This window comes from Megascapheus bottae, chromosome X (genome assembly GCF_031878675.1).
Source record: "Megascapheus bottae isolate mThoBot1 chromosome X, mThoBot2.hap1, whole genome shotgun sequence".
Lineage (NCBI taxonomy): Eukaryota > Metazoa > Chordata > Mammalia > Rodentia > Geomyidae > Megascapheus > Megascapheus bottae.
The window spans coordinates 101,787,026-101,807,349 of record NC_143547.1 but is presented as its reverse complement, the minus strand read 5'-3'; the positions used below and the strand labels follow the sequence as shown (position 1 = coordinate 101,807,349).

General features: G+C 38.5%; 1 protein-coding gene across 1 annotated transcript in view; it reads right to left on the bottom strand.

Annotated features, from left to right (window-relative positions):
- The window catches only part of LOC150041662 (AF4/FMR2 family member 2), a 163,023-nt gene that overhangs the window by 35,520 nt on the left and 107,179 nt on the right, over positions 1–20,324 (bottom strand). The window contains exons 4-9 of the mRNA XM_090327183.1: positions 16,820–16,979; positions 13,858–14,856; positions 12,319–12,440; positions 7,872–8,094; positions 3,091–3,380; positions 2,468–2,531 (exon numbers count right to left, since the gene is read on the bottom strand). Of these exons, the coding sequence (XP_090183309.1) occupies positions 2,468–2,531; positions 3,091–3,380; positions 7,872–8,094; positions 12,319–12,440; positions 13,858–14,856; positions 16,820–16,979 (1,858 nt within the window). The remainder of the gene's footprint in view (positions 1–2,467; positions 2,532–3,090; positions 3,381–7,871; positions 8,095–12,318; positions 12,441–13,857; positions 14,857–16,819; positions 16,980–20,324) is intronic.

Here is a 20,324-nt window from a genome sequence, read left to right as displayed (position 1 = left end):
GGAGATTATAGTCTCACCGTCTTTAGTGCCCAGGCTGGCTTTGAACTGTGATTCACAGATCTCAGCCTCCCTCCTGAGTAGCTAGTATTACAGATGTGAGCCACCACACCTGACTCTAAAGACCTCGTTTTATAATGGTACTCTGTATTGAACCTGGAATGTTGTACTTGCAAGGCAAACACTTTGTTCCTGAGCTAGAGTTTGGGGGTGGGGAAAGTGGTAGAAAATCAGGGAGGGGGTCACACTATTCAAAAAGAAATGTACTCATTGCCTTCCTTATGTAACTGTTACCACTTTTACAAGTTATTTATTTTTTTTGTGGGTCATGAGGCTTGAACTCAGCCTGGGTGCTGTGCCTAAGCCCTTGAGCTCAAGGCTACGGCCCTACCCCTGGGCCTGGAAATTGTCCCTGAGCTCTTCAGCTCAAGGCTATCACCCTACCTTTGAGCCAAGCCCCACTTCCTGTTTTTCTAGAGGTTAATTGGAGACAAGAGTATCAGGTCCTTTTGTGCCCAGGCTAGCTTTGAACCTTGATTCTTAGATTTCAGCCTCCTGAGTACCTAGGATTACAGACAAGAGCCACCAAGCCTGGCTATAATTTAATTAAAAAAAACACCTTGGGGCCAGAAGGGTATCAATGTATGTGACTTAATGCACATTCTATCTGGCAAATATCATGCAACCTTTCTATTAATTACAATAAAAAATATATGAAAAAACCCACCTCTCTGTGGTCTGGTTATAACGAAAGAAACATTTGAGATACTCCCAAAAGAAGACCATTTCCTCCTTATCCCAAGGATCAATATTTTCCAATGATGAGCAAGGTTAATTCCTAACTATATGTATACATATGTGTGACTTTGATTTTTCTCAGTTCTTGAAATATTCTACCTATGTGGCCTCACACATTCCGCACAGTCTTCATCAGCAAATGTTACAGCTTGCCAAAGAACATCCATATAAACCTTACCCTGACTTTGTAAAGTGGGCAAGTTTCAGAGCATCTCTGAAGTAGTAGGAAGTTGAGGATACTTAGGGGAAACCTTTGTTATTCTAGTCAAATGCTCTACCCAGTGCCTTTCATCTCTCTTTTCACCTAGTTGTTGTCACAATTACTATCTACTTGGAGGTTCCAGTGGAGCTGGTCTGCAGGCTTGCCTTTTGATTTTGTCAGTACTGGGGTTTGAACTCAGGGTCTTGTACTTGCTCAAGTTGCTTGCTCAGCTGGTATTCAACCACTTGAACCATGCCATTAGCCCTGCTTTTTTGATGGATATGTGAAAGATGGAGTCTCATGAACTTTTCTGCCTGAGTTTGAATTAAGTCCTCTAGTCTTACCTTCCTGAGTCGCTAGGATTACAGACATGCGCCACTGGGGCCAGGCCTGCCTTGTTTATTCTGTTTTCAGGAATGGTGTATATGTGTGTATGTATATGTGATTTTTTCAGGGAACAATTCACACAGCACAAAGATTAGTTACTGGAAATAGCTAAGCAATATGGACCTCTGGGAAAACTGACAGGAGGAAGGGATATGACAGGAATGGTTGTTGGAAGCTGTTACATGATAGTTGTAATGCAGACTGTGGCGATATCCCATCACACACTTCCCAGACAGTGCCAAGCCCAGGTAATGCCTAGGCAGACATGGTACAGTGATAGGGGATGTTATTTTTCTCACAATGGAGTTTAACTTCTATTTCCAGTTGTTCTGGGATATATTTAATGTAATAATGAGGTGTGCCACCTTAAGATCTTTTCCAGGACACAGTTCTCAAATGGCCACATTTTGGAATTATTTGTAGTAACCATGCCACGGGGTCTCAGTCCCAGAAATTCTGATTTCACTGGTGCAGTGTGTAGCCTTACCCAAGTAAATGTAAAAGTTTTAAGACTTTTAGGAAGGTCATTAGGTAAAACAAGTCAACATGCTGCGCTTAACTCTGCCGTAGGTGACCAAGTGTCTTGGCAGCGCTGGATCAAATACATTAAGGAAACCTCGATGACAGCATTTCCTTTCTCTGTTCTGCATCCCAGCCTCACTGTGGGTACCACTTGGATCACAAGTAATCACATTCAGCAAGAAGCTGTGACTTTTCTATAAATCCAACTTTCCCAACGTCATTTAGGTAGCTTTTAATAACTTCTCCCATACCAGTTCTTATACTGTTGAATCCAAGAGCTCCCATCTTTTCTTAGGGTAGCTTTAAGAGTCATTTCAAATTCACTTAAAATATAATGACAAGGGAATATGTAACTGAGACTTTGAAGCTGGGAAAAGGGGAATACTGCTACTTAGGAATCAACTAGCTCTAATATCCCTATGTAAGAAAAGCAATATAGTTCAAAGGAAGTTAAAATTTGTTATACTGTAATAAAATGGAGTTATTTTTAAAGTGCCATCTTTGTGTTCTTACAAAGCCTTAAACTTAATGGAACAAAGCAATGAAAAGAAGAAAACCTACCAGAGCATCAGCTTTATGCTTCAGCTTCTTAGCTTCTTGCATGTAATAGTCAGCATTGTGAACCCTAAACAAATAAAACAAGCTCTTTTTGCAAACTAATGTTTTATCTTTTCATGAACAAAGTGAATATTCAAACACATTTTCACTGTAAATTCATTCCTGTAAAAAGCCTTGGAAAAGACAGCATGCTGTTGTCATTCATGCCATAAACAACCTTGAAATAATACTATAAATTAAATCTGAAGTATATAATGGTCCACTGGGATAAATAAATTCATCCCTCAAACCTAATCATTACAGTTTCCCAAACAGATTGCATAAAACATAGCTCTAAATACAGGTGTTTCTGAGGATATGAATAAGAAAAGATTTTACAAAATAATAATCTAGGAGTGAGTACCTGTCTTTGGGGAAAAAAACAACAAATCCCCACAATTAAAATAGGAAAAAAAATTCTTGAAGGCAAATGTGTGTGGAAGGGAATATGCTTTTAAGGTTATATAGCTAATTCTAAGGTCATGTGAGGAAACACACACACATGCATGTCACTAGAAAAGCCCCTTTGCCCCTACCCCAACTCATCATTCCCAATCTGTGTCTATAATAAGGTAGAGACAACATACGAGTCATCAAAAGTGAGCTTAGGTCTCCGGACATTAGTACTGCTGCTGGACAGGAGAGGCAGCGCTGCCCAGGACGTCATCTCCAGGTGACTGCTATCCATAAGGCCAGTAGTGATGGTAGACGTGATGGTGGAAATAGTCGTGGTGGTAGTTGTGGTGGTGGACGTGGCAGTGGCAGTAGCAGTAGCAGTGACAGTGGCAGTAACAATGGCAGTAGCAGTAACAGTGGCAATAGCAGTGTTGGTGACAGTAACAGTGGCAGAGGCAGCCTTTTTTACAGTATCTCCCTCCTGAGGGGGGAAACACAAAATGAGGACAAATAGCTTCTATTAGAATTTGCTCTTTAGAACATCTCTTCCTAAAAAAATAACACTTTGAATGTCAAGTACAATGCCAAGAAAGACAAAAATTCTTTTGAAAAACATACACTGCTTGAGGCTGAATGCAGTGGATCACCAGCTTTTGTTCTACGAAAACATGAAGGACCAAGCAATCAGGTGCCATGATTACACTGACCCAATGTTACACTTAGAAAAACAATGTCAAAAGTATTAATCCTGAGGAAAATGTCAGTGAACACAGAAAAAAATATAAACAAGAGGAGAGAAGAAAAAAGGCGAGAGGAGATAGAGTATCGACAGAGAAACAGACAGATATACTTTGATTCAATTGCACATATTTTGGCAAGAAAACCAGTCTAGAAACTTTCTCTGTTAAAGTGGTCCATGAAAATACAAGGACAGGTATCATGTTACAATAATTAGTACCCTGGTAGACAGGAGGCTGAAACAACCCCTTTCTTCATATGAGGCCCTTTGATTGATTTCTGGATAACTGAAAGCCATGTGACGGTGACTCCTTTTGAAGAATTAGGATGCTAAAATCTCACTTTTTCCCAGGTGAAATATCAAATGGATAACAGACTCATGAGGACTTCACTTCGAACTCTCATTGCCATAGAGAGTGTGGAACCCACAAGGCAGTATGTAATATCTGAAATTATTTTGCAATATTGTGTTACAGATCATATGCCATGTTCACATGACAGACACGGCCTTGTTCAGTTGGCAACTTGGGGACGACATGACTATTATACCTCTGACAATCTCGCCCATGATATCCTTCACTCTTTTTGCTCTTCTACGTTTGTATCTCCCTAAGATGGGTATGCTCCAAAGTTCATTCATCACATTTCTTCTTTCCTTATTTGTCAGTCCTTTATGTTCTGGCATATATTCAACAATGGGCAAAAAAAATTCACATAGAGAATCTTTAAATTTGCCTTCTCCATGAAGCTTCAAATATTTCTGAATCATTCTAGAAAGATGCCCATATTTTTCATAAAAAAATAACTTGAGAGTTAAAACAGTATCATTGTTCTATTGATGGCAGGATGCTCAGCTCTGTGGTCAAGCCTGTTTTCATTTTTGTGACTAACGACTGAACAGTCCTTTTTGGCATGATGCCAGAGAGAACTACAGCAGATGCCAGACTAGTGTATGCCAGGTGAGTAGGGACTCTAGCGCGTCTTCCATCTGGACCACTGACCAGCTTAAGGTTCCTAAACAAAGCTGTGTGTCAGTGTCATTAGGGAATCAGTGTATACCCAAGTGTATACCTAACGCTGAACACCAATCATAGTCTTCAAAGTCCTTTCTAACATGGTTTCATCTTGTCATCTAAACTCTAACTCCTCTCTTCTACAGATCTTGGCTTCAACAAACTGACCACATTCCTTCATTCTTCATTTTCTTAATATGGTTCATGAGGACTCGTAGATGAAAAAGCATTGCCTTCATTTCTTTGTATTTTTTACATGGTAATAATCGCCTCCATTATTTTAATTTATAGTTTTAATTTTGTGGCAAATATGCATATCATAATAGCATACAATATACAATTAGCAGGTCAGCCAATTGTAATTGTACAGTAAAGAAGAACTTGGAGAACAACTCTCCGTTTAACCCTTATTTTAGCCCTTGACAACCATCTATCTCCTTTCTGTCTTTATAAATGTGAATACTCTTCAGATCTCAAAGGAATATAATCCCAATATTTGTCCTTTGATATCCGGCTTATGTTTCTGAATGTGATGCCCCTAAAGGTCATGTTGTAGTGTAGCTTTTGTCAAATTTTCCTTCCTTTTTTAAGGTTGCATAATGTATCATTATGTGAATCAAGCACATTTTGTCTATCTACTTCCCTTCTCATCTATTACTACTTAGCTCAACAAATGGTTCCTCCAATAGAAAAGCCATCTCTTTGCCTAAATAGTAAGGCACCTTATATTCTACTATTTTGAGCACTTCACATTGGTAATCATCTCGGAATTAGAATTCTGCTCCTTCACGCATTCTCCACTGCTCCTAGTATTTTCCAGATGCATTTGGAAATATATATATGCACACTTTCATGAGGTACACATTCACTCTAATGTAATACTTCTCTATTTTTATGGTATTGCAGATTGAACTCAAAGCTTCAAGTTGGTTACACAAATACTCTAATTTGTGAGCCATGCCCCAAGCCTTACTGCATTTAGTTTGTTTTTCAAACAGGGTATTGGACAAATATTACCTGGGCTGACCTCAACCCATGAGACCACTCTTGTGTCCTCCACGTAGTTGGGGTAACAGATGTGTATGACCATGACTGCCGTCCTGATAGAGAATTGATATTTTACACATGATCCTCAACTTTCTGATAATAATACTTACTGCCTAGATCATAGTGAGACAAATGTGCAAAGAGTGCACTCACATACAGATTATTGTAGTGAATATGGAGAAAACAGTTGAAAGTTCATCATAGATTTTATTCAATCTAAACACATAGAGTAATGAGAGCCACAAACATCTCATTCAGGCCCCATGTGTCTACTCTTAGAGACAGAGTAACTCAGACCAAACTTTGGAATTATCTCTACACAGTGCTACTTATATTTATGACCAGGATATGTGACAACAACCTTGAAGCACCACATTCTTCATAGACATAATATTGAAGTTGGCTTTGGGGGAATCTGTTTACAAATTCCTAGATGTCTAGCCAATTATAGAAAACTGCACCCAGTGTACACACACACACACACACACACACACACACACACACACACACACACATTGAGTTAATGAGCAAATATGGTCACATTTGTCACATTTCCCAAGTTAACTTTTACCTCTTGTGTAATTGACTACAAATTCTTGTCAGCAGTATTATTGTCATAATAACAACCTGTATTATTAAAATTTTTTTAATTATCTGTATTAAAATAAGCTTATCTAGCTCTTTGTGACAATATGCTAGATAATACTCAAATAGAATTTCTACCATATATCACATACCCCCCAAAACTTGTAGTAAAAGGCTGTATCACTTAAATCAGTATGAAAAATTAGATGTGTTATAATTACTGTTTAGAAAAAGCAGGATCATAGTTTTCAGCATTATGGGCTCAACATCTTTATATGTGTGTGAAAATATGGAAAATTATAAATCTGTACTAGGTTTTTATATCAGTAATGAAATTCACCTCAATATGTATGTTATCTCAGATGATGGATGACTATGTGTACTGGGATTTGAAGATGCAAGCACTCATAGTCTTTGATAAATGGTTAGATGAGCAGCTTTGATGCAAAAACTAAAATGTTAGCAGAAATTTGGGAATTTACTGATTTTCACTCATATTATATTTAAAGTGCACATGTAGAGACACACATATATTTATATTAAAAGATGCCATACACAAGTGTACAGACACATACATACATTTGTAATGGAAAATGCATACATTCTTCATTGACCTTATTACTTTTGTGTACATAGATAGCTCAGAGAAGTTCAAAGTCATTGCATGTGGGTGTGAATAATAAGAATTTGCAGTGATCTCTGCTAACTACTCACTAGTGTACAAAAATCCAAAGTACTGAGTAGTCTTTTTACTGAGCTTACAATCATTGATGTGTAATTTGAGAAACAGATTCCTATTTTCTTTCTTTCTTTTTTTTTTTTTTTGCTAGTCCTGGGGCTTGAACTCAGGGCCTGCGCATTGTCCTTGGATTTTTTCTAAGCAAGCACTCTACCACTTGAGTCACAGCATCACTTCAGATTTTCCTGTGTATGTAGTACCAAGGAATTGAACCCAGGACTTTGTGCATTCTAAGGTAAGCACTCTACCACCAGGCCACACTCCTGGCCCCGAAACGTTTCACTTTTAAATTCTATTCTGATTAGTAAGTATTTTTAAAAATGCAATTCACTTTGGCATAGGTAAATTTTGGAAAAACAAAACTTGGAATTCTTATTGAAGTTCAGTGAATTTGAGCAATCACACTCCACCTACATGTGCCTCCATTCACTAAACAATTGGCCCTTATCATAGGACAGATGCTAGAGTGCATTATGTAAGTTCTTTCTCCATCCCAAATGCATGAAGAAATTGTACCAAATGCATCCAAGAAAAATATAGACAATCAATCTGGAATAAAAAATGTACACATAATTGGAATAATTAAGATTTAAAGCACATACATTTACACACACACACACACACTTTTTCCCTTTTGCATCTCTCTCACTTACCCTTTCCACACTTCTTTTGATAAAGTTAGAGAAGCTAAGTTAATTAGTTTCTTTTTTTGAGTTAATTATTTTCTATCATAATTTTTTATGAAATACTAAGGTTTGGACTTAGGATGTCCTACTTGCTAGACAAGTACTTGAGCTATACCTCCAGCTCTGCTACTTGAGAATTATAATATGTGCTCCAAGACACTTACATTTACAGATACTCCCTTGAAAGTAGCACAGAATTTGCCTTCATTTCTCTTAGGTTTGGTAGAGGTGATTTGTCCAGCCACAGAGATGTTTTTGTCTAGACTGAAGGGACCATTATTTCCACTGACATTTCTGCGACGTGGAGGATCCTCTGGCAATGGGGAAAGTGGAGGAGGGAAAAGCTTTTCTTCTTTCCTTCTATTTGCTCTTCTGGATGAATTGTTCCTGTGGAAACAAATTGTATAAGGGTTTGTAAAATCTTATCTTGCTTTATTCTGCTTGAGTGCCTGTCCTGGGGCTTGAACTAAGGGCCTAGGTGATATTCCTGAGCATTTTGCTCTAAGCTAGCACTCTACCACTTGAGCTCTACTTCCTTATCTTGCTATATTTTGATTTTACTCATGGGGCTAGTATTTTCAGCTGAAATGATATGTTAAACTGATTATCCTATACCTATGAGAGGCATATAAATATGCACACAAAAACAGATAGATGCATACACATGTATCCAAGAATAAACACATGTCTTTGAGCCATATAATGAGTGATATCTTTAATGTACTATGTTATCTCTCATCTCTTTTGCTGTCCCTTAGTTATCTCATATTGTTACAGTATTTCACCTTGTTATCTGATATATTGTATATATGCGTACTTGGTTATTTGAAATTGGATAGGGAAGGGGGAAAAAACAAGATGACGGGAGGGGGTGGGGGGAGGGAAATGGGGACCAAGACATGAGAAAGGGTATCAGTGTTTGTGAAGTAATGCACCTTCTTTCTGTGAATTTAATGTAACCCTTCTATTTATTACAATAAAAATATATGAAAAAGAAAAAAACACGTCTTTGAAGTAGAATTCTATGATAAATGTGAATGTCTAATGGAGTGTGTTATAGTGTCATATTTGCCACCTATCATGATTACTGTTAATAAGATTTATATAAAAATACAATGCAGAATTCAATCTCATCATTTTTCAGGATATTTCCTACTTTATTTTTCTCTAGGATATAACTGAAGAAGCACGTGATAAATGGTACAGTGAACAATAAATGGAAGAGTGTTTCATTAAATATTATGTAACTTGTGAATAGAGAAGGGAGGGAGAGACTGGGAGAAAATGAGGGTACAGATGACACTGTATGACATGAAATGTACTCTTTGCCTAACTCATGCAATTCAAATCCCTCTGTACATCACCTCTATAGCAACAATAAAGTAAATCAAAAGAAGCATTATGCTTACATACTATTTAAAATAAATTATACCACGAACACTACTGTAACATTGAAAAACATCTGTATACAAGGTTATATCCCCATAATGAAATCCATTCAAAGCTATAGGAGGAAGGAGAATTGGGAAAAAAAAACATAGTGGAAGGGGTTAATCAAGTCCATTTCACACCTGTGAAATGCCATGAGAAAAATCCGTTTGTAAAATTAATATATGCTAGATAAATAAGGAAATAAATGTAGTTCTACCTAATGCCATGAAATAATGAGATCTTTTGTAAAATTTAATTTAAATATATTATTTGACCATTTTGACATAAGACATCTACAATATTAAATGTAAAGCCATGTTTTCAAACGGATTTATCTGCCCATTAGAGGGACACCATCAAATACACTGAGACTTCAAATATAACAGTACAACTAACATCTCATGCAAACTGCTTAACATGGTAATTGGGTCATGGATTTTCATTTTAGTTACTGTCTTAGACTAATCAATGAAGATTACTTGAATTTTAATCTTGTCTTAGACACCTAATATTGCACGGTGCAGCCATTTACTTTCCATGATTATTGACTACGATTTTCAATAGTGAATTAAGTCAACAAGAATTTATGTCTTCCTCTTGGTCAATTTCAGTCATTGTATAGATATATAGATTTACTATACCCTACAGCAACCAATCAAAGATGAACAAGCACTCAAGTGGCCTGCTTTCTAAGAAAAGATGTCACTTCAGTTTCCTGCTTTACTTCTACTACGTAGCACACATTTTCTAATTGTAATAATATGTGTCATTTTCAACTTTTTTCATAAATGTTGCTATTTTATTGTTATGCTATGAAATGTTTTCAAAACAATTCAGTGTTTTTAATTGATTAAAATTGATAAATAATACTTTCCAAGTGGTTTTCAGATTGCTTTGGAATAAGGAACCATTTCAAAATAGTACTGATGCCTGATCAAAATGATTATATATATACACAGAGGCAGCTGACATTTGGCAATTTATATATGCATATGTTGATCATTGTCATGGCAGTATGGGAATGGGTTTATTATTTATAACCATTCTTCCAGAGCTTGAGCTAGCTCAAGTAGAAGGCAATAGGACCTGTCAAAGGAAAAGCTGGTCCCGAGAGGCAATTGACTTATCATAGGCTCCTATAGTCACAGCCTGACCAATGCGGTCTCAGTATATTCTGTGTAGTAGGTATCAATGTTTTAGTTCACTTACCATCTGCTTGATAGTGACTTGGAACCCTGGACCCTCTCATGACTTCCTTGACAAAAGACACACAAGGAGAATTTTCTAGAAAATAATCTCACTACTATGGGTTCCAACTGCAAAAACACCTTTTACGTGTGTGTATCTATCTTTAAATATGACAGAAGTACACATCTAAGAAATACTTCATTGTCAATCAGTCTATTATAGGTTCAGCTGATTAGTCAAGCCACAAAGAAGTGGAGAAACTCAGCAGGGCTTTTTAGTTGGATGATAGGGAACTTTAGTTGTTAATTAAGTGTAGCATCTTCACTAGATTTTGAATAATCATTCAGAAAAGTAAGTTGTCTCAGAGCAAGTTCTAAGGATTTCGTGTGAAGGGCATAAAGGAGAAGACAATGTTTCAGGAGAATAGTCCCAAGAGAATTCCCCAAAGGGATGAGTCTGATTCATTTGTTCCTATTTCTAGAGATTTGAATGTCTTTGATAAGCATAAGAATATGTTGCAGATTCTTCCGAATGACCAATATTTCTAGGAAAAAACATTTTCTGTGTTTTTTTCTTCACATTTCATTTATTTAATTTTTGTTTTTGTTGAATTAATTTTATTGTCCAGTTGATGTACAGATGGTTACAGTTATATATGTATGGTAGTGAATACATTTCTTTTCGAACACTGTTACCTCCTCACACATTTTTCTTCCATTGTCCCTTTCCCCTAACCTTCCCCCAGACCAAGTTGTTAAATTCACTTCCAATTTTATACCTACTAGAAAGTAGGAAATTTGCACGAATGTGTCTTATAATTACCCTTTTATGAAACCAGCTATATTAGATAATAATTTACATCTTGATCTCTTCTCTTCCATAACATGGAGCATGTACCAAATCATCTGAGAATTTTAACTACGTAAACTGAATATTTCAAAACCAGATTCTACTAGAGCCTACAGAGCACATCAAACAACTGCTGTACTTCATGTCGAGGGCATCTCAAGTCTTAATCTTATAAAGACTGGATGTAGTTTTAATTTGTCTACTCTATTTGCATAGAAAAGCAAATACCTGGATTACTTTAAGCTGATAACTTGTGTCTGCCATCTCATCTTTGGTATATTGATAACATATCACTGATGTTAAATAGTAATCTGTGAGATCAGTTGCTAACAGCAGTTATCCAGATTGCCTCTCTGCTCTGAGCTGCAAATAGACTCCAAAATCTGGTTTTGATCAGAGTAAACTCTAATTTTGAATGAATTTAGAGCAATGATTACACACAGACAATGGTTCAAGTCACGGACGTGTGTGTGTGTGTGTGTGTGTGTGTGTGTGTGTGTGTACAAAGAACTTGGTCACAATGCCTAGAAGAAACACAGGGCAGAATTTCTTCAGGTAGGACTGAAACTATTGGAGAGAGAATGAGAAGCTTCCTGCCTGACTCTGCAACCTATCACCCAGAGAAAGGATGGAGAGGATATGCCCTCTCATAGGATTAACATACTCATCCCTAACATGCTTTGTCTCAAACAAAACTGCCCCAGAGGGAAGAGAATTGCACACCGGCTCATTTCCCCCATGGAAGAAAGGATGCAGTGATAGTTCTGAAACAGCAGCTGCTTTATCATCTTGTCATGATCAAGAAAAACTTTTCACTTTCAGAAGGGAACCTTGGTTCTTAAAAATCAAAACAAGCCAGGAACTAGTAGCTCCTGCCTGTAATCCTAGCTACTCAGGAGGCTGAAATCAGAGGATTGTAATTCAAAGCCAGCCTGGGCACAAAAGTCTGTGGGACTCGTGTATAATTAACCTCCAAAACCCAGTAGTAGAGCTATGGCTAAAGTAGCAGAGCTCCAGACTCGAACAAAAATAAATCTCTCAGGAACAGAGCACAGGCCCCTGAGTTCAAGTCTAGAACTGGCACATATATGTAAAATGTCAGAGCACACATAGAGAAATCATCTAAAGGCAGGGCAAACTCACTCTCTGGCATGGGCAGGCTTGTGAGGTGGGGCTGGTGAGATGCAGGGGGGGAGCAGGCAGATAGTACTGGCATCCTCCAGGCGTTGCTTCTTCTCAGGGATTTTCTCTGCAACTTCTGCTGGCTTTGACAGGGAAACAAATATACAAAGTTGAAAATACTTGGCACATTCATACAAGGAGGTTTCACATGTTAACAACATCAAACAAAAGAGAGAATTTGCTTCTGTTTTAATTTCTAGATTAGCTAGAGGAGATAAATATGCACCTTTGATCAGACAGGAAACCAATCAGCCTTGCGTAGTGTAGTCCTATCGGAAAGTTGTTGTTTAAGAATGTTGAACTCTGATGTGAACTTTTCATTGAATCTTGTGTAGCAAAGAAATTTTAAAACAAAATTAAAAAGAATCTATAATTTTCAGACACTTCTCTCATCAACAACATTCTTAGAAGTGAATAGCTTAAAACCTAATGTAACTCTGAATATGGTATCATCCCATCTACACAGCATAGAGCTCATGGGGAGATATATAAAAATTTACCAAATCGATATCATGTGTGGAAACAAACTAGATGCAAAGCATTCCTTTAGGGATCTGCATAAATTGGTTGTGAAGATAAACTTCTCTTGCTCTCTGTTTCACAACACTGGTTCACAATTCACAGATAAGATTGGTATGCTCCTTTGTCCTAGCATATCCATTTCACTGGGATTGCTCATCGGTTTCCTGGCACTCTCCTGTCTCCTACTGCTCCCTAGTCTCTGCTTTTCAAGCCTATATTACAATGAGTGAATACAAATCATTATTATAGTATAGGGCTTAGGTGAGATGTACCTAACTGAGTAACTGATCCATTTCTAGCCTTCCTCAAGTGTCTTCCTTTCCAGGAACAAACACAGAAAGGATTAGGAACTGCCTTGCTTACCACCATGACCACTGTTAACAATAAGAATACCTCACTGTCACTTGAAAACCATGTCATTCTAAAAATAAAAGAAACATCTGCCCCAAGGTCTAGAGAAAAATCAGAACGATCATTTGGCACAAACTGATTTCTGTAGATATATTTCATAGAAAGGACTAGTATGGTGGTTCCCACTCTGCCTGTACCTCTTAGCTCAAAACCATCGATAGGTGAGATTTTAACCAGGCATTTGAACATTAAAAAACAAGGACTCCTAGAAGATCTACAAATACTTTCAAGAGAGCTGGTTTCTAAATGTGTTAACATTTGTCTAGAAGCACTGCACATTGTGGCCACAAGGGTGGGTGATTGCAGAGCCATGAGACACAACTCGCAATGGCAGGAGGAGCTTAAGGAGATGACTCTAGGGGATTCTAGTCATTCCCCTTTCCTATTGATTGCTCATAGCCTTTTATATATAGTTATATGGACATTACTTTTGTGGAAAGCACCGTTGTTTTCACAGTGATCTAAACTCCACTGCCTCTGGCCTTCATAAAATGAAACTCAAGATCAAGTTCTATAAAAGACAGGAACTGTTCATGATCACTTGCTAAGTCACATTGGATAGCTTACCTTGTGCTTACGCTTGCCCTTCATAGCTGGTTTGTCTACAGCTGTGGCAACTGATTGACGCTTGGGTTTTGAGGGAATGTCCTTGTGGTCTGGCTTGGTGGGTGCTGCTGAGTGTGAGTTATGGCCAGGTACTCGAGAAAGTAAGTCAAGGTCAATTTTCACCCAGAGGTTTTTCAGGTTCTCATGACCTCGTAGAGGAGACAGTAGCTCAGCTTGCATGGCCTGAATGGGTGAGAAAGCTGGCTCTTCATTACTGATGTTGTGGTTGCTGTTGCTGATCAAGCTGCTGAGAGTCAGGCTGGCAGCAGAGGTATCCTTGGATTTGGTATTATTACCTCCCGGAATGATGCAAGGAGGCAGGACTTTGATCTGCAAGGTCTCTTCTTGGTCAGTGTTGGAGTCAGATGTAGATGAATCCGATTCAATGAATTCCCGGGACTTTGGCACAATTTTGCTTGGCCCTCTATACTTCTTTTTCTCAGAAGCCAAGGGGATGTGAGCCCGCGGTTCTTTCCTAGGGACTGGTTTGTGGGCAGTGGCTTTGTTACGGCTTCTTGGGGGATCAGGAAGCTCCACACTTTCTTTTTCTTTGGGAGTGCTGCTGGTAATATTTGGTTTAGGCCAGGTAAACTCCTCAATGCTGGTGTTTTTCTCAAACCTTTTGGGCTGTTTCTTCCCAATTGTCCTTTGAGAAGCTGTGTCAATACTGGTTGATAACTTATGCTTCAGAGCCTTTGTTTCTGGAGTTTTCTGGGTGGGCCGTGGACGGGCTTTTTCCCTAATGAGACTCAGGAGAGGCCGTTCTTTGGGTTCAGGCAAGACTTGGCTAGGGTTTGATTTCACTTTGATCTGAACTTCCATTGGTTGTATGATTGGAGGAGGCAAAGAAACAGTCTCCATGGGTGCTTCATTTTGGCCACAAATAAATGACTTGTTCTGGGATGTTACTTTGTTAAGCCACTTATCCAGTTGCCACTTGTTGGTTGAGGGTGGCTCAGGCTGCAGATTGAGAAAGAGCAACATGATTTAATTTCGTATTTGGGAAGAATTTACAATATTCTTAATACAGGGACTATTTGCTAATAAAAGCTTTAGGTGTTAAGTAACCATGTACACATATATATCCACAAATGCTCACATAAATAAGCATATAGCCTATTTATAACCAAATTCTTGAATTTAACTTCACAGGCATTTTGACAGACACAACCAATCCAGACACTAAGCAACTGATTGAAATTAATTTCCAGTCTTTCTATGGAAATATTCTCCACTCTGGCTAAGAAGCAAATAACTATTCATAGAGAGAATTCACAGAGCAGATAGGGATGCTTGCAAAGGAAACCTGTTCTCCAAATCTGTTGAATCATTAGCACTAAATCTCTCACCAGGAGGCATTGATAATGTTCTCTGATTCTGACAAAAAATTCTAAGTGTGCCTCAAGTATAATTCTAAGGGAAAGTACCACAGTGCCAATAGTTACTGTTGGATGGTGTAATTTAATGAAAATGGACAAGTTCTTTGTCTGTATACTGAAGGACGAAAAGGTTTGACTCTTACCACTGCAACCCACAATATTTTCCTCAGGGTTCAGGCAGTAACCAATTTATGGAGACATGCATGCACACCATCAGTGCCCATTGTGAAGCCATGGAAACTATTCACCTTCTTGATTCCCAACTCTGAATTCTGTTATTTGAACTAAAAGAGCTATCATTTTTATTACAACAGCTCTTCTTTTAAAAGTTATCAGCTAATGCTTATGGCACCAACCAATAGAGGGTCACAGAATTTTAGGTACCTGAGGAGATGTGAGATTCTACCTGGCATAGGGCAAACACAGGTAAGAAGTGAAGAAACCATACTGGCGATAACACACTGACCTGAGTTTCAGTGTTGGCTCTACAATGATATATCTGTAACATGTTGAGGAATTATTATTTTTGCCTGTCCTGGGCTTGAGCTCAGGGCCTGAGCAGTGTCCTTGGACTTTCTCAAGGCTAGAGCTCTACTACTTGAGCCTCAGTACCACTTCTGGCTCAAACCTAGGTCTTCATGCATGCTTGGCAAGCACTCTACCATTAGGCCGAACTCCCAGCCCAGGAATTATTTTTAACATCTCAGAAACGTATACTCTTGATATATGAACTAGAGATCATATTAGCCAGTACCTTATAGGTGTGCTATTAAGGAAAAATGAGAAAAATGCAAGTCAATTGTGTAACCTAATGCTTGGCACATAGACTTTGTTCAATAACTGCTATTATTAATGGTGGTAATATTGTTACTGTCTCCTCTCTGATGATTGAAAACAAGTGTGTATAAAGTTCCAGGGGGATGGATGGACTTTCTTGATGTTCAATTTGTAGCATCAGAGGACCAGAGGACAGATCCTGAACTCAAAGGGGAGGAGAAGAGAAAAGTAATTCTTTTAGTGTTTATGAAATATTGTTTTGGTATTTGAGAGGCTGGGTTGAACATTTTCATATATGGTCAGCAGATACCTTGTTACAAAAATAATAACAGGTGATCTCTTAACTATTCCATTAGTTTTATGAAAAGACATACTCTCCAAGTCTTTCTTGCCGAGTAAATTAGTTGCCTTAATAAAGTTAATCTAGAGTTAATGATTTGACATCCTCTTGGTCAAGAGTGAATCTTGCCAGGTTTTCTTTTTGGTTTTCTTACAAGAGAAACTGCTATTTCAGTTATTACATTTCAGTTTTATACTTGAAGAGACTCAGAGTGAGTTCCATAGCAAATCGGTCACACAGCAGAAAGTGAACATATGTTATAAGCCTATGCATATATGTCTTAGAGGAAAAAAATGCTATCAAATACCGAGAGATGAAGAAGTTTTTGTGCTGAAGGAATGACTGGGCTAAAAGTATATATATGTGTTTCAGGGTTCTGTGAAAGACACAGGAAAACAGAAGTTGTGGCTCTGACACCTCAACATACCTCTGGAGTGGCCACACGAGGCGCCTCATTGGATTCACTGTCAGTGGTGCTGCTTTCAGTATCCGAGTCTGATTCAGAGCTGCTCTCTGACTCACTGGAGCTGCCGGATCCCCCATTGGCTGGCACTGTAGGCAGGGGCTGGAGTGTGGTCAAGGGTGGACTGAAAGAAAAAATGGCACCATTTAGTATGCCTTTCAAGCTCAAACTAGAGGGCATAACCAATTCAGTATAAGAGCCTAAGATCTTTGAACTGTAGACTGAGTGGACTGCACTGCTTCATTTTGGGGGTGGAAATCTGAGAATCTAGAACCCCATTGCTTCTCTCACTCTCCAACATTTAGTTAGAATCAGGACTTTTCATCATCATTCTACATGAAAACTTGAAGCTAGGTGACATGCCATCTTTTTCATACAGATTAGAACCAGATCCTAGGATGCTTAACTGTCCCATTTGTTTATGTCAGCTAAGGTCATTCTTTTTTCTGTTATCATTTTGTGCATACCCCCCAGGTCTTTAAAGGGCCTCCAATTTCAGTTAAACTTGGCATAATCTCATTTCCAAGAATGAATGAATTCAACCTCAATTGTAACTGGAAGAAAATGAGGCCAACAGAGGAGGAGGATGTCCTTAGCCTCCCAGATAGAGAACCTAAGCTAGTTAGTAGCACCAGGGTGGCCCTCAGTTCTCAAAGGGCAGAGGTTGAGCTGAATACTTCACTGCCCAAAGTACCAGAATTCACTAAGGGGATATGATGGTCCTTCATTGCTTTATTTTGGATGCAAGAATAAGGAAGTGAGCAAGTATACTTCTTTGCCAATTCTACCATGTTATTTTAAACTCTTGGTAAAAAGCTTTACCAAGGAGTTATGATCCTAAGGGACCAGCAATCTCTAATGATTGATTTTAAATTTGCAACGCTGACCAAGCAAGGCATTTAGAAAGTGACACCATTTTCTACCCTGCCTTTATTGAGAATCAATACGCCTCCTTACCAATCATTTGAACTCTCCCCTGTAACAAATCAACCTTGGCTACCACAGAGCATTCTAGAGTATAGTATTGCCTTTCTGTCCTTTTGCTGATTGTCTCTTTGGACTGAGTTCTTCTTTGTTTTCTCTCAGAAATAGGGCTCAAATTTTCAGGTTTTTCATACACTATGGTGTTTTTCTTGGCTCTCTCACATTACATATCCAGAATCAAAGACAGCAGTCTAGACAGTGCCGGGGCCAGCCGGCAGCAAACCAGGGTTCGTAGATTGGGGTTCCTGAAATAGGGGGCAAGGACTAGGAAAAAATAGAAGAGAGACAGACACACCGGTCCGGGATGTCTGCAGTCCAGGTAAAGACTGCCGCGTTTATTTTCCACTCCAGCTTCTTCCCTTCTTCAGACCCAGGGAACTTCCAGGTGTTACATTCATATGGTAATTCTCAGGTCATTTAAACAGAACAAGGCCAGAAAACAATAAGACAATAAAGCCATTGTCTGATGCAAATCAAGGTACAGTTTGATTCCACTCTGGCTCCCAACAAGACAGGAGATTCATTCTTGGCCCTGTAGGTAATCAAGTCCTATAATTTCATGACTAAATTCAGAAAATACCTATGTAACACTTGAACATGATTCTGGAAGCATCCATTCCCACAGAAGATTGTGCCCCAATTCTATGCCCTTACCGTGGTCTCTTGTACAATATTAGAGTGCTCACCAACTAGCTACCCTGTACTCAGTTGCTGCTTGGGAAGGAATGCGATTCCTTTGAAGCTAGTATGGGCTACTTCTGGTCAACATTCAGCACATAGAGCCTTTCCATTGCTTACACGTTCCATTCTTTTTTTTTTTTTGCCAGTCCTGGGCTTGAGCTCAGGGCCTGAGCACTGCCCTTGGACTTTCTCAAGGCTAGAGCTCTACCACGTGAGCCTCAGCACCATTTCCGGCTTTTTTCTATGTATGTGGTACCGAGGAATTGAACCTGGGTTTTCATGCATGCTAGGCAAGCACTTTAACCACTAGGCCAAACTCCCGGCCTTACACGTTCCATTCTTAAAGACTGGCCCCTTTAACACCCTACTTAGGTTTTTGCTTTTCCTTTCTTTTGTGTTTTCCTTCCTTTTATTTACTGTATTTTTGTTATGGTCCTGAGACTTTAAGTCGGGCCTCTGCACTGTGTCCATTTCTAGGTTTGTGGGGGGTTTTTTGGTGTCTAAATGGAGATAAGAATCTCACAGACTTCCCTGTTCAGTCTAGCATTGAGCTGCGATACTTCCATGATTCTCTTATGAGCCTACCATCTCATCTCCCTTAGTAACTACAACTATAGGTACAAGCTACCATCCTCCAATTCTGGCATTTTCTTTTACAGAGTAAAGGCTTATTTTAAAATGCTATCAGTTAAGTAAATACTATCTGCAAGTACATTCCTCTGCCAAGTGATTATGAGAAAGCACAAAAAATAGACTACTGGCTCTCCTGGGAACCCATGTATATATTTCTTCAACAATAGGGAAGGGAGAGACATATAAATCTTCCCTTTCTGTCTTCCATTGTAGATCTCTGTTTCAGTGGCAGTAATGACTCCATATTTATGCAAAGAACCCTCTAAATCAAATCAATATTTTTTAATCTTTAGTTACTGCATAAAGACTGAAAAAAATCTAAGACTAATGCAGAGAGATCTGGTTAACTTGGCTTGAATTTCCCCCAAGTATTTGCAATACTGAAGATGCTATGTGGTGAATTGAGGGATAGGATCTAATGTGCATCCAAATTTCTGATTTTTAAGTAAAGGCTGTTTCCTAGTATTTGTGCATACTTCTGCATTAATTTCTGGCTATTGCGAGAAGTCAGGAATCTTGACCTTACCAAATAAAATAGACTCTGGAGATATTTGGAGATATTTCTTGATAGAGATTCAATTTACCATTTTTGAATTATCTCCATAAGAAACTTAAAAAATCATTGAGGTAATTTTCTTAAAACCAAATCCATAGAGGTGGTAAACATAAACCACAGATGCTTACATTATTAGAACCAACTAACTTCTAAGCTAAATCGAAACAAGGTTCATAGATTATGGTGGGAAATTGTGTGTGTGTGTATATATGCATGTATGTACATATGTATGTATGTATGTATGTATGTATGTATGTATGTATGTAAATGTAAGTATTCTTTATTCCAAGTCCATGTGAGGACAAATCCATTTTGTTATTCAGATTTTTTTCTTTTTTTCTTTTTTTTTTTTTGGTCATGCGGCTTGCATGCTGGGCCTGGGCACTCTCTCTGAGCTCTTCAGCTCAAGGTTAGCATTCTATCACACTGAGTCACAGTGTCACTACCATTTTTCCGGTGGTTAATTGGAGATAAGAGTCTCAGGGTCTTTAGTGCCCAGTCTGGCTTTGAACCAGAATACTCAGATCTCAACCTCCTGAGGAGCTAGGATTACAGGTGTGAGCCACCACATCTGGTTTGTTATTCAGATTTTTAACATGAAATTTGATATAGTGA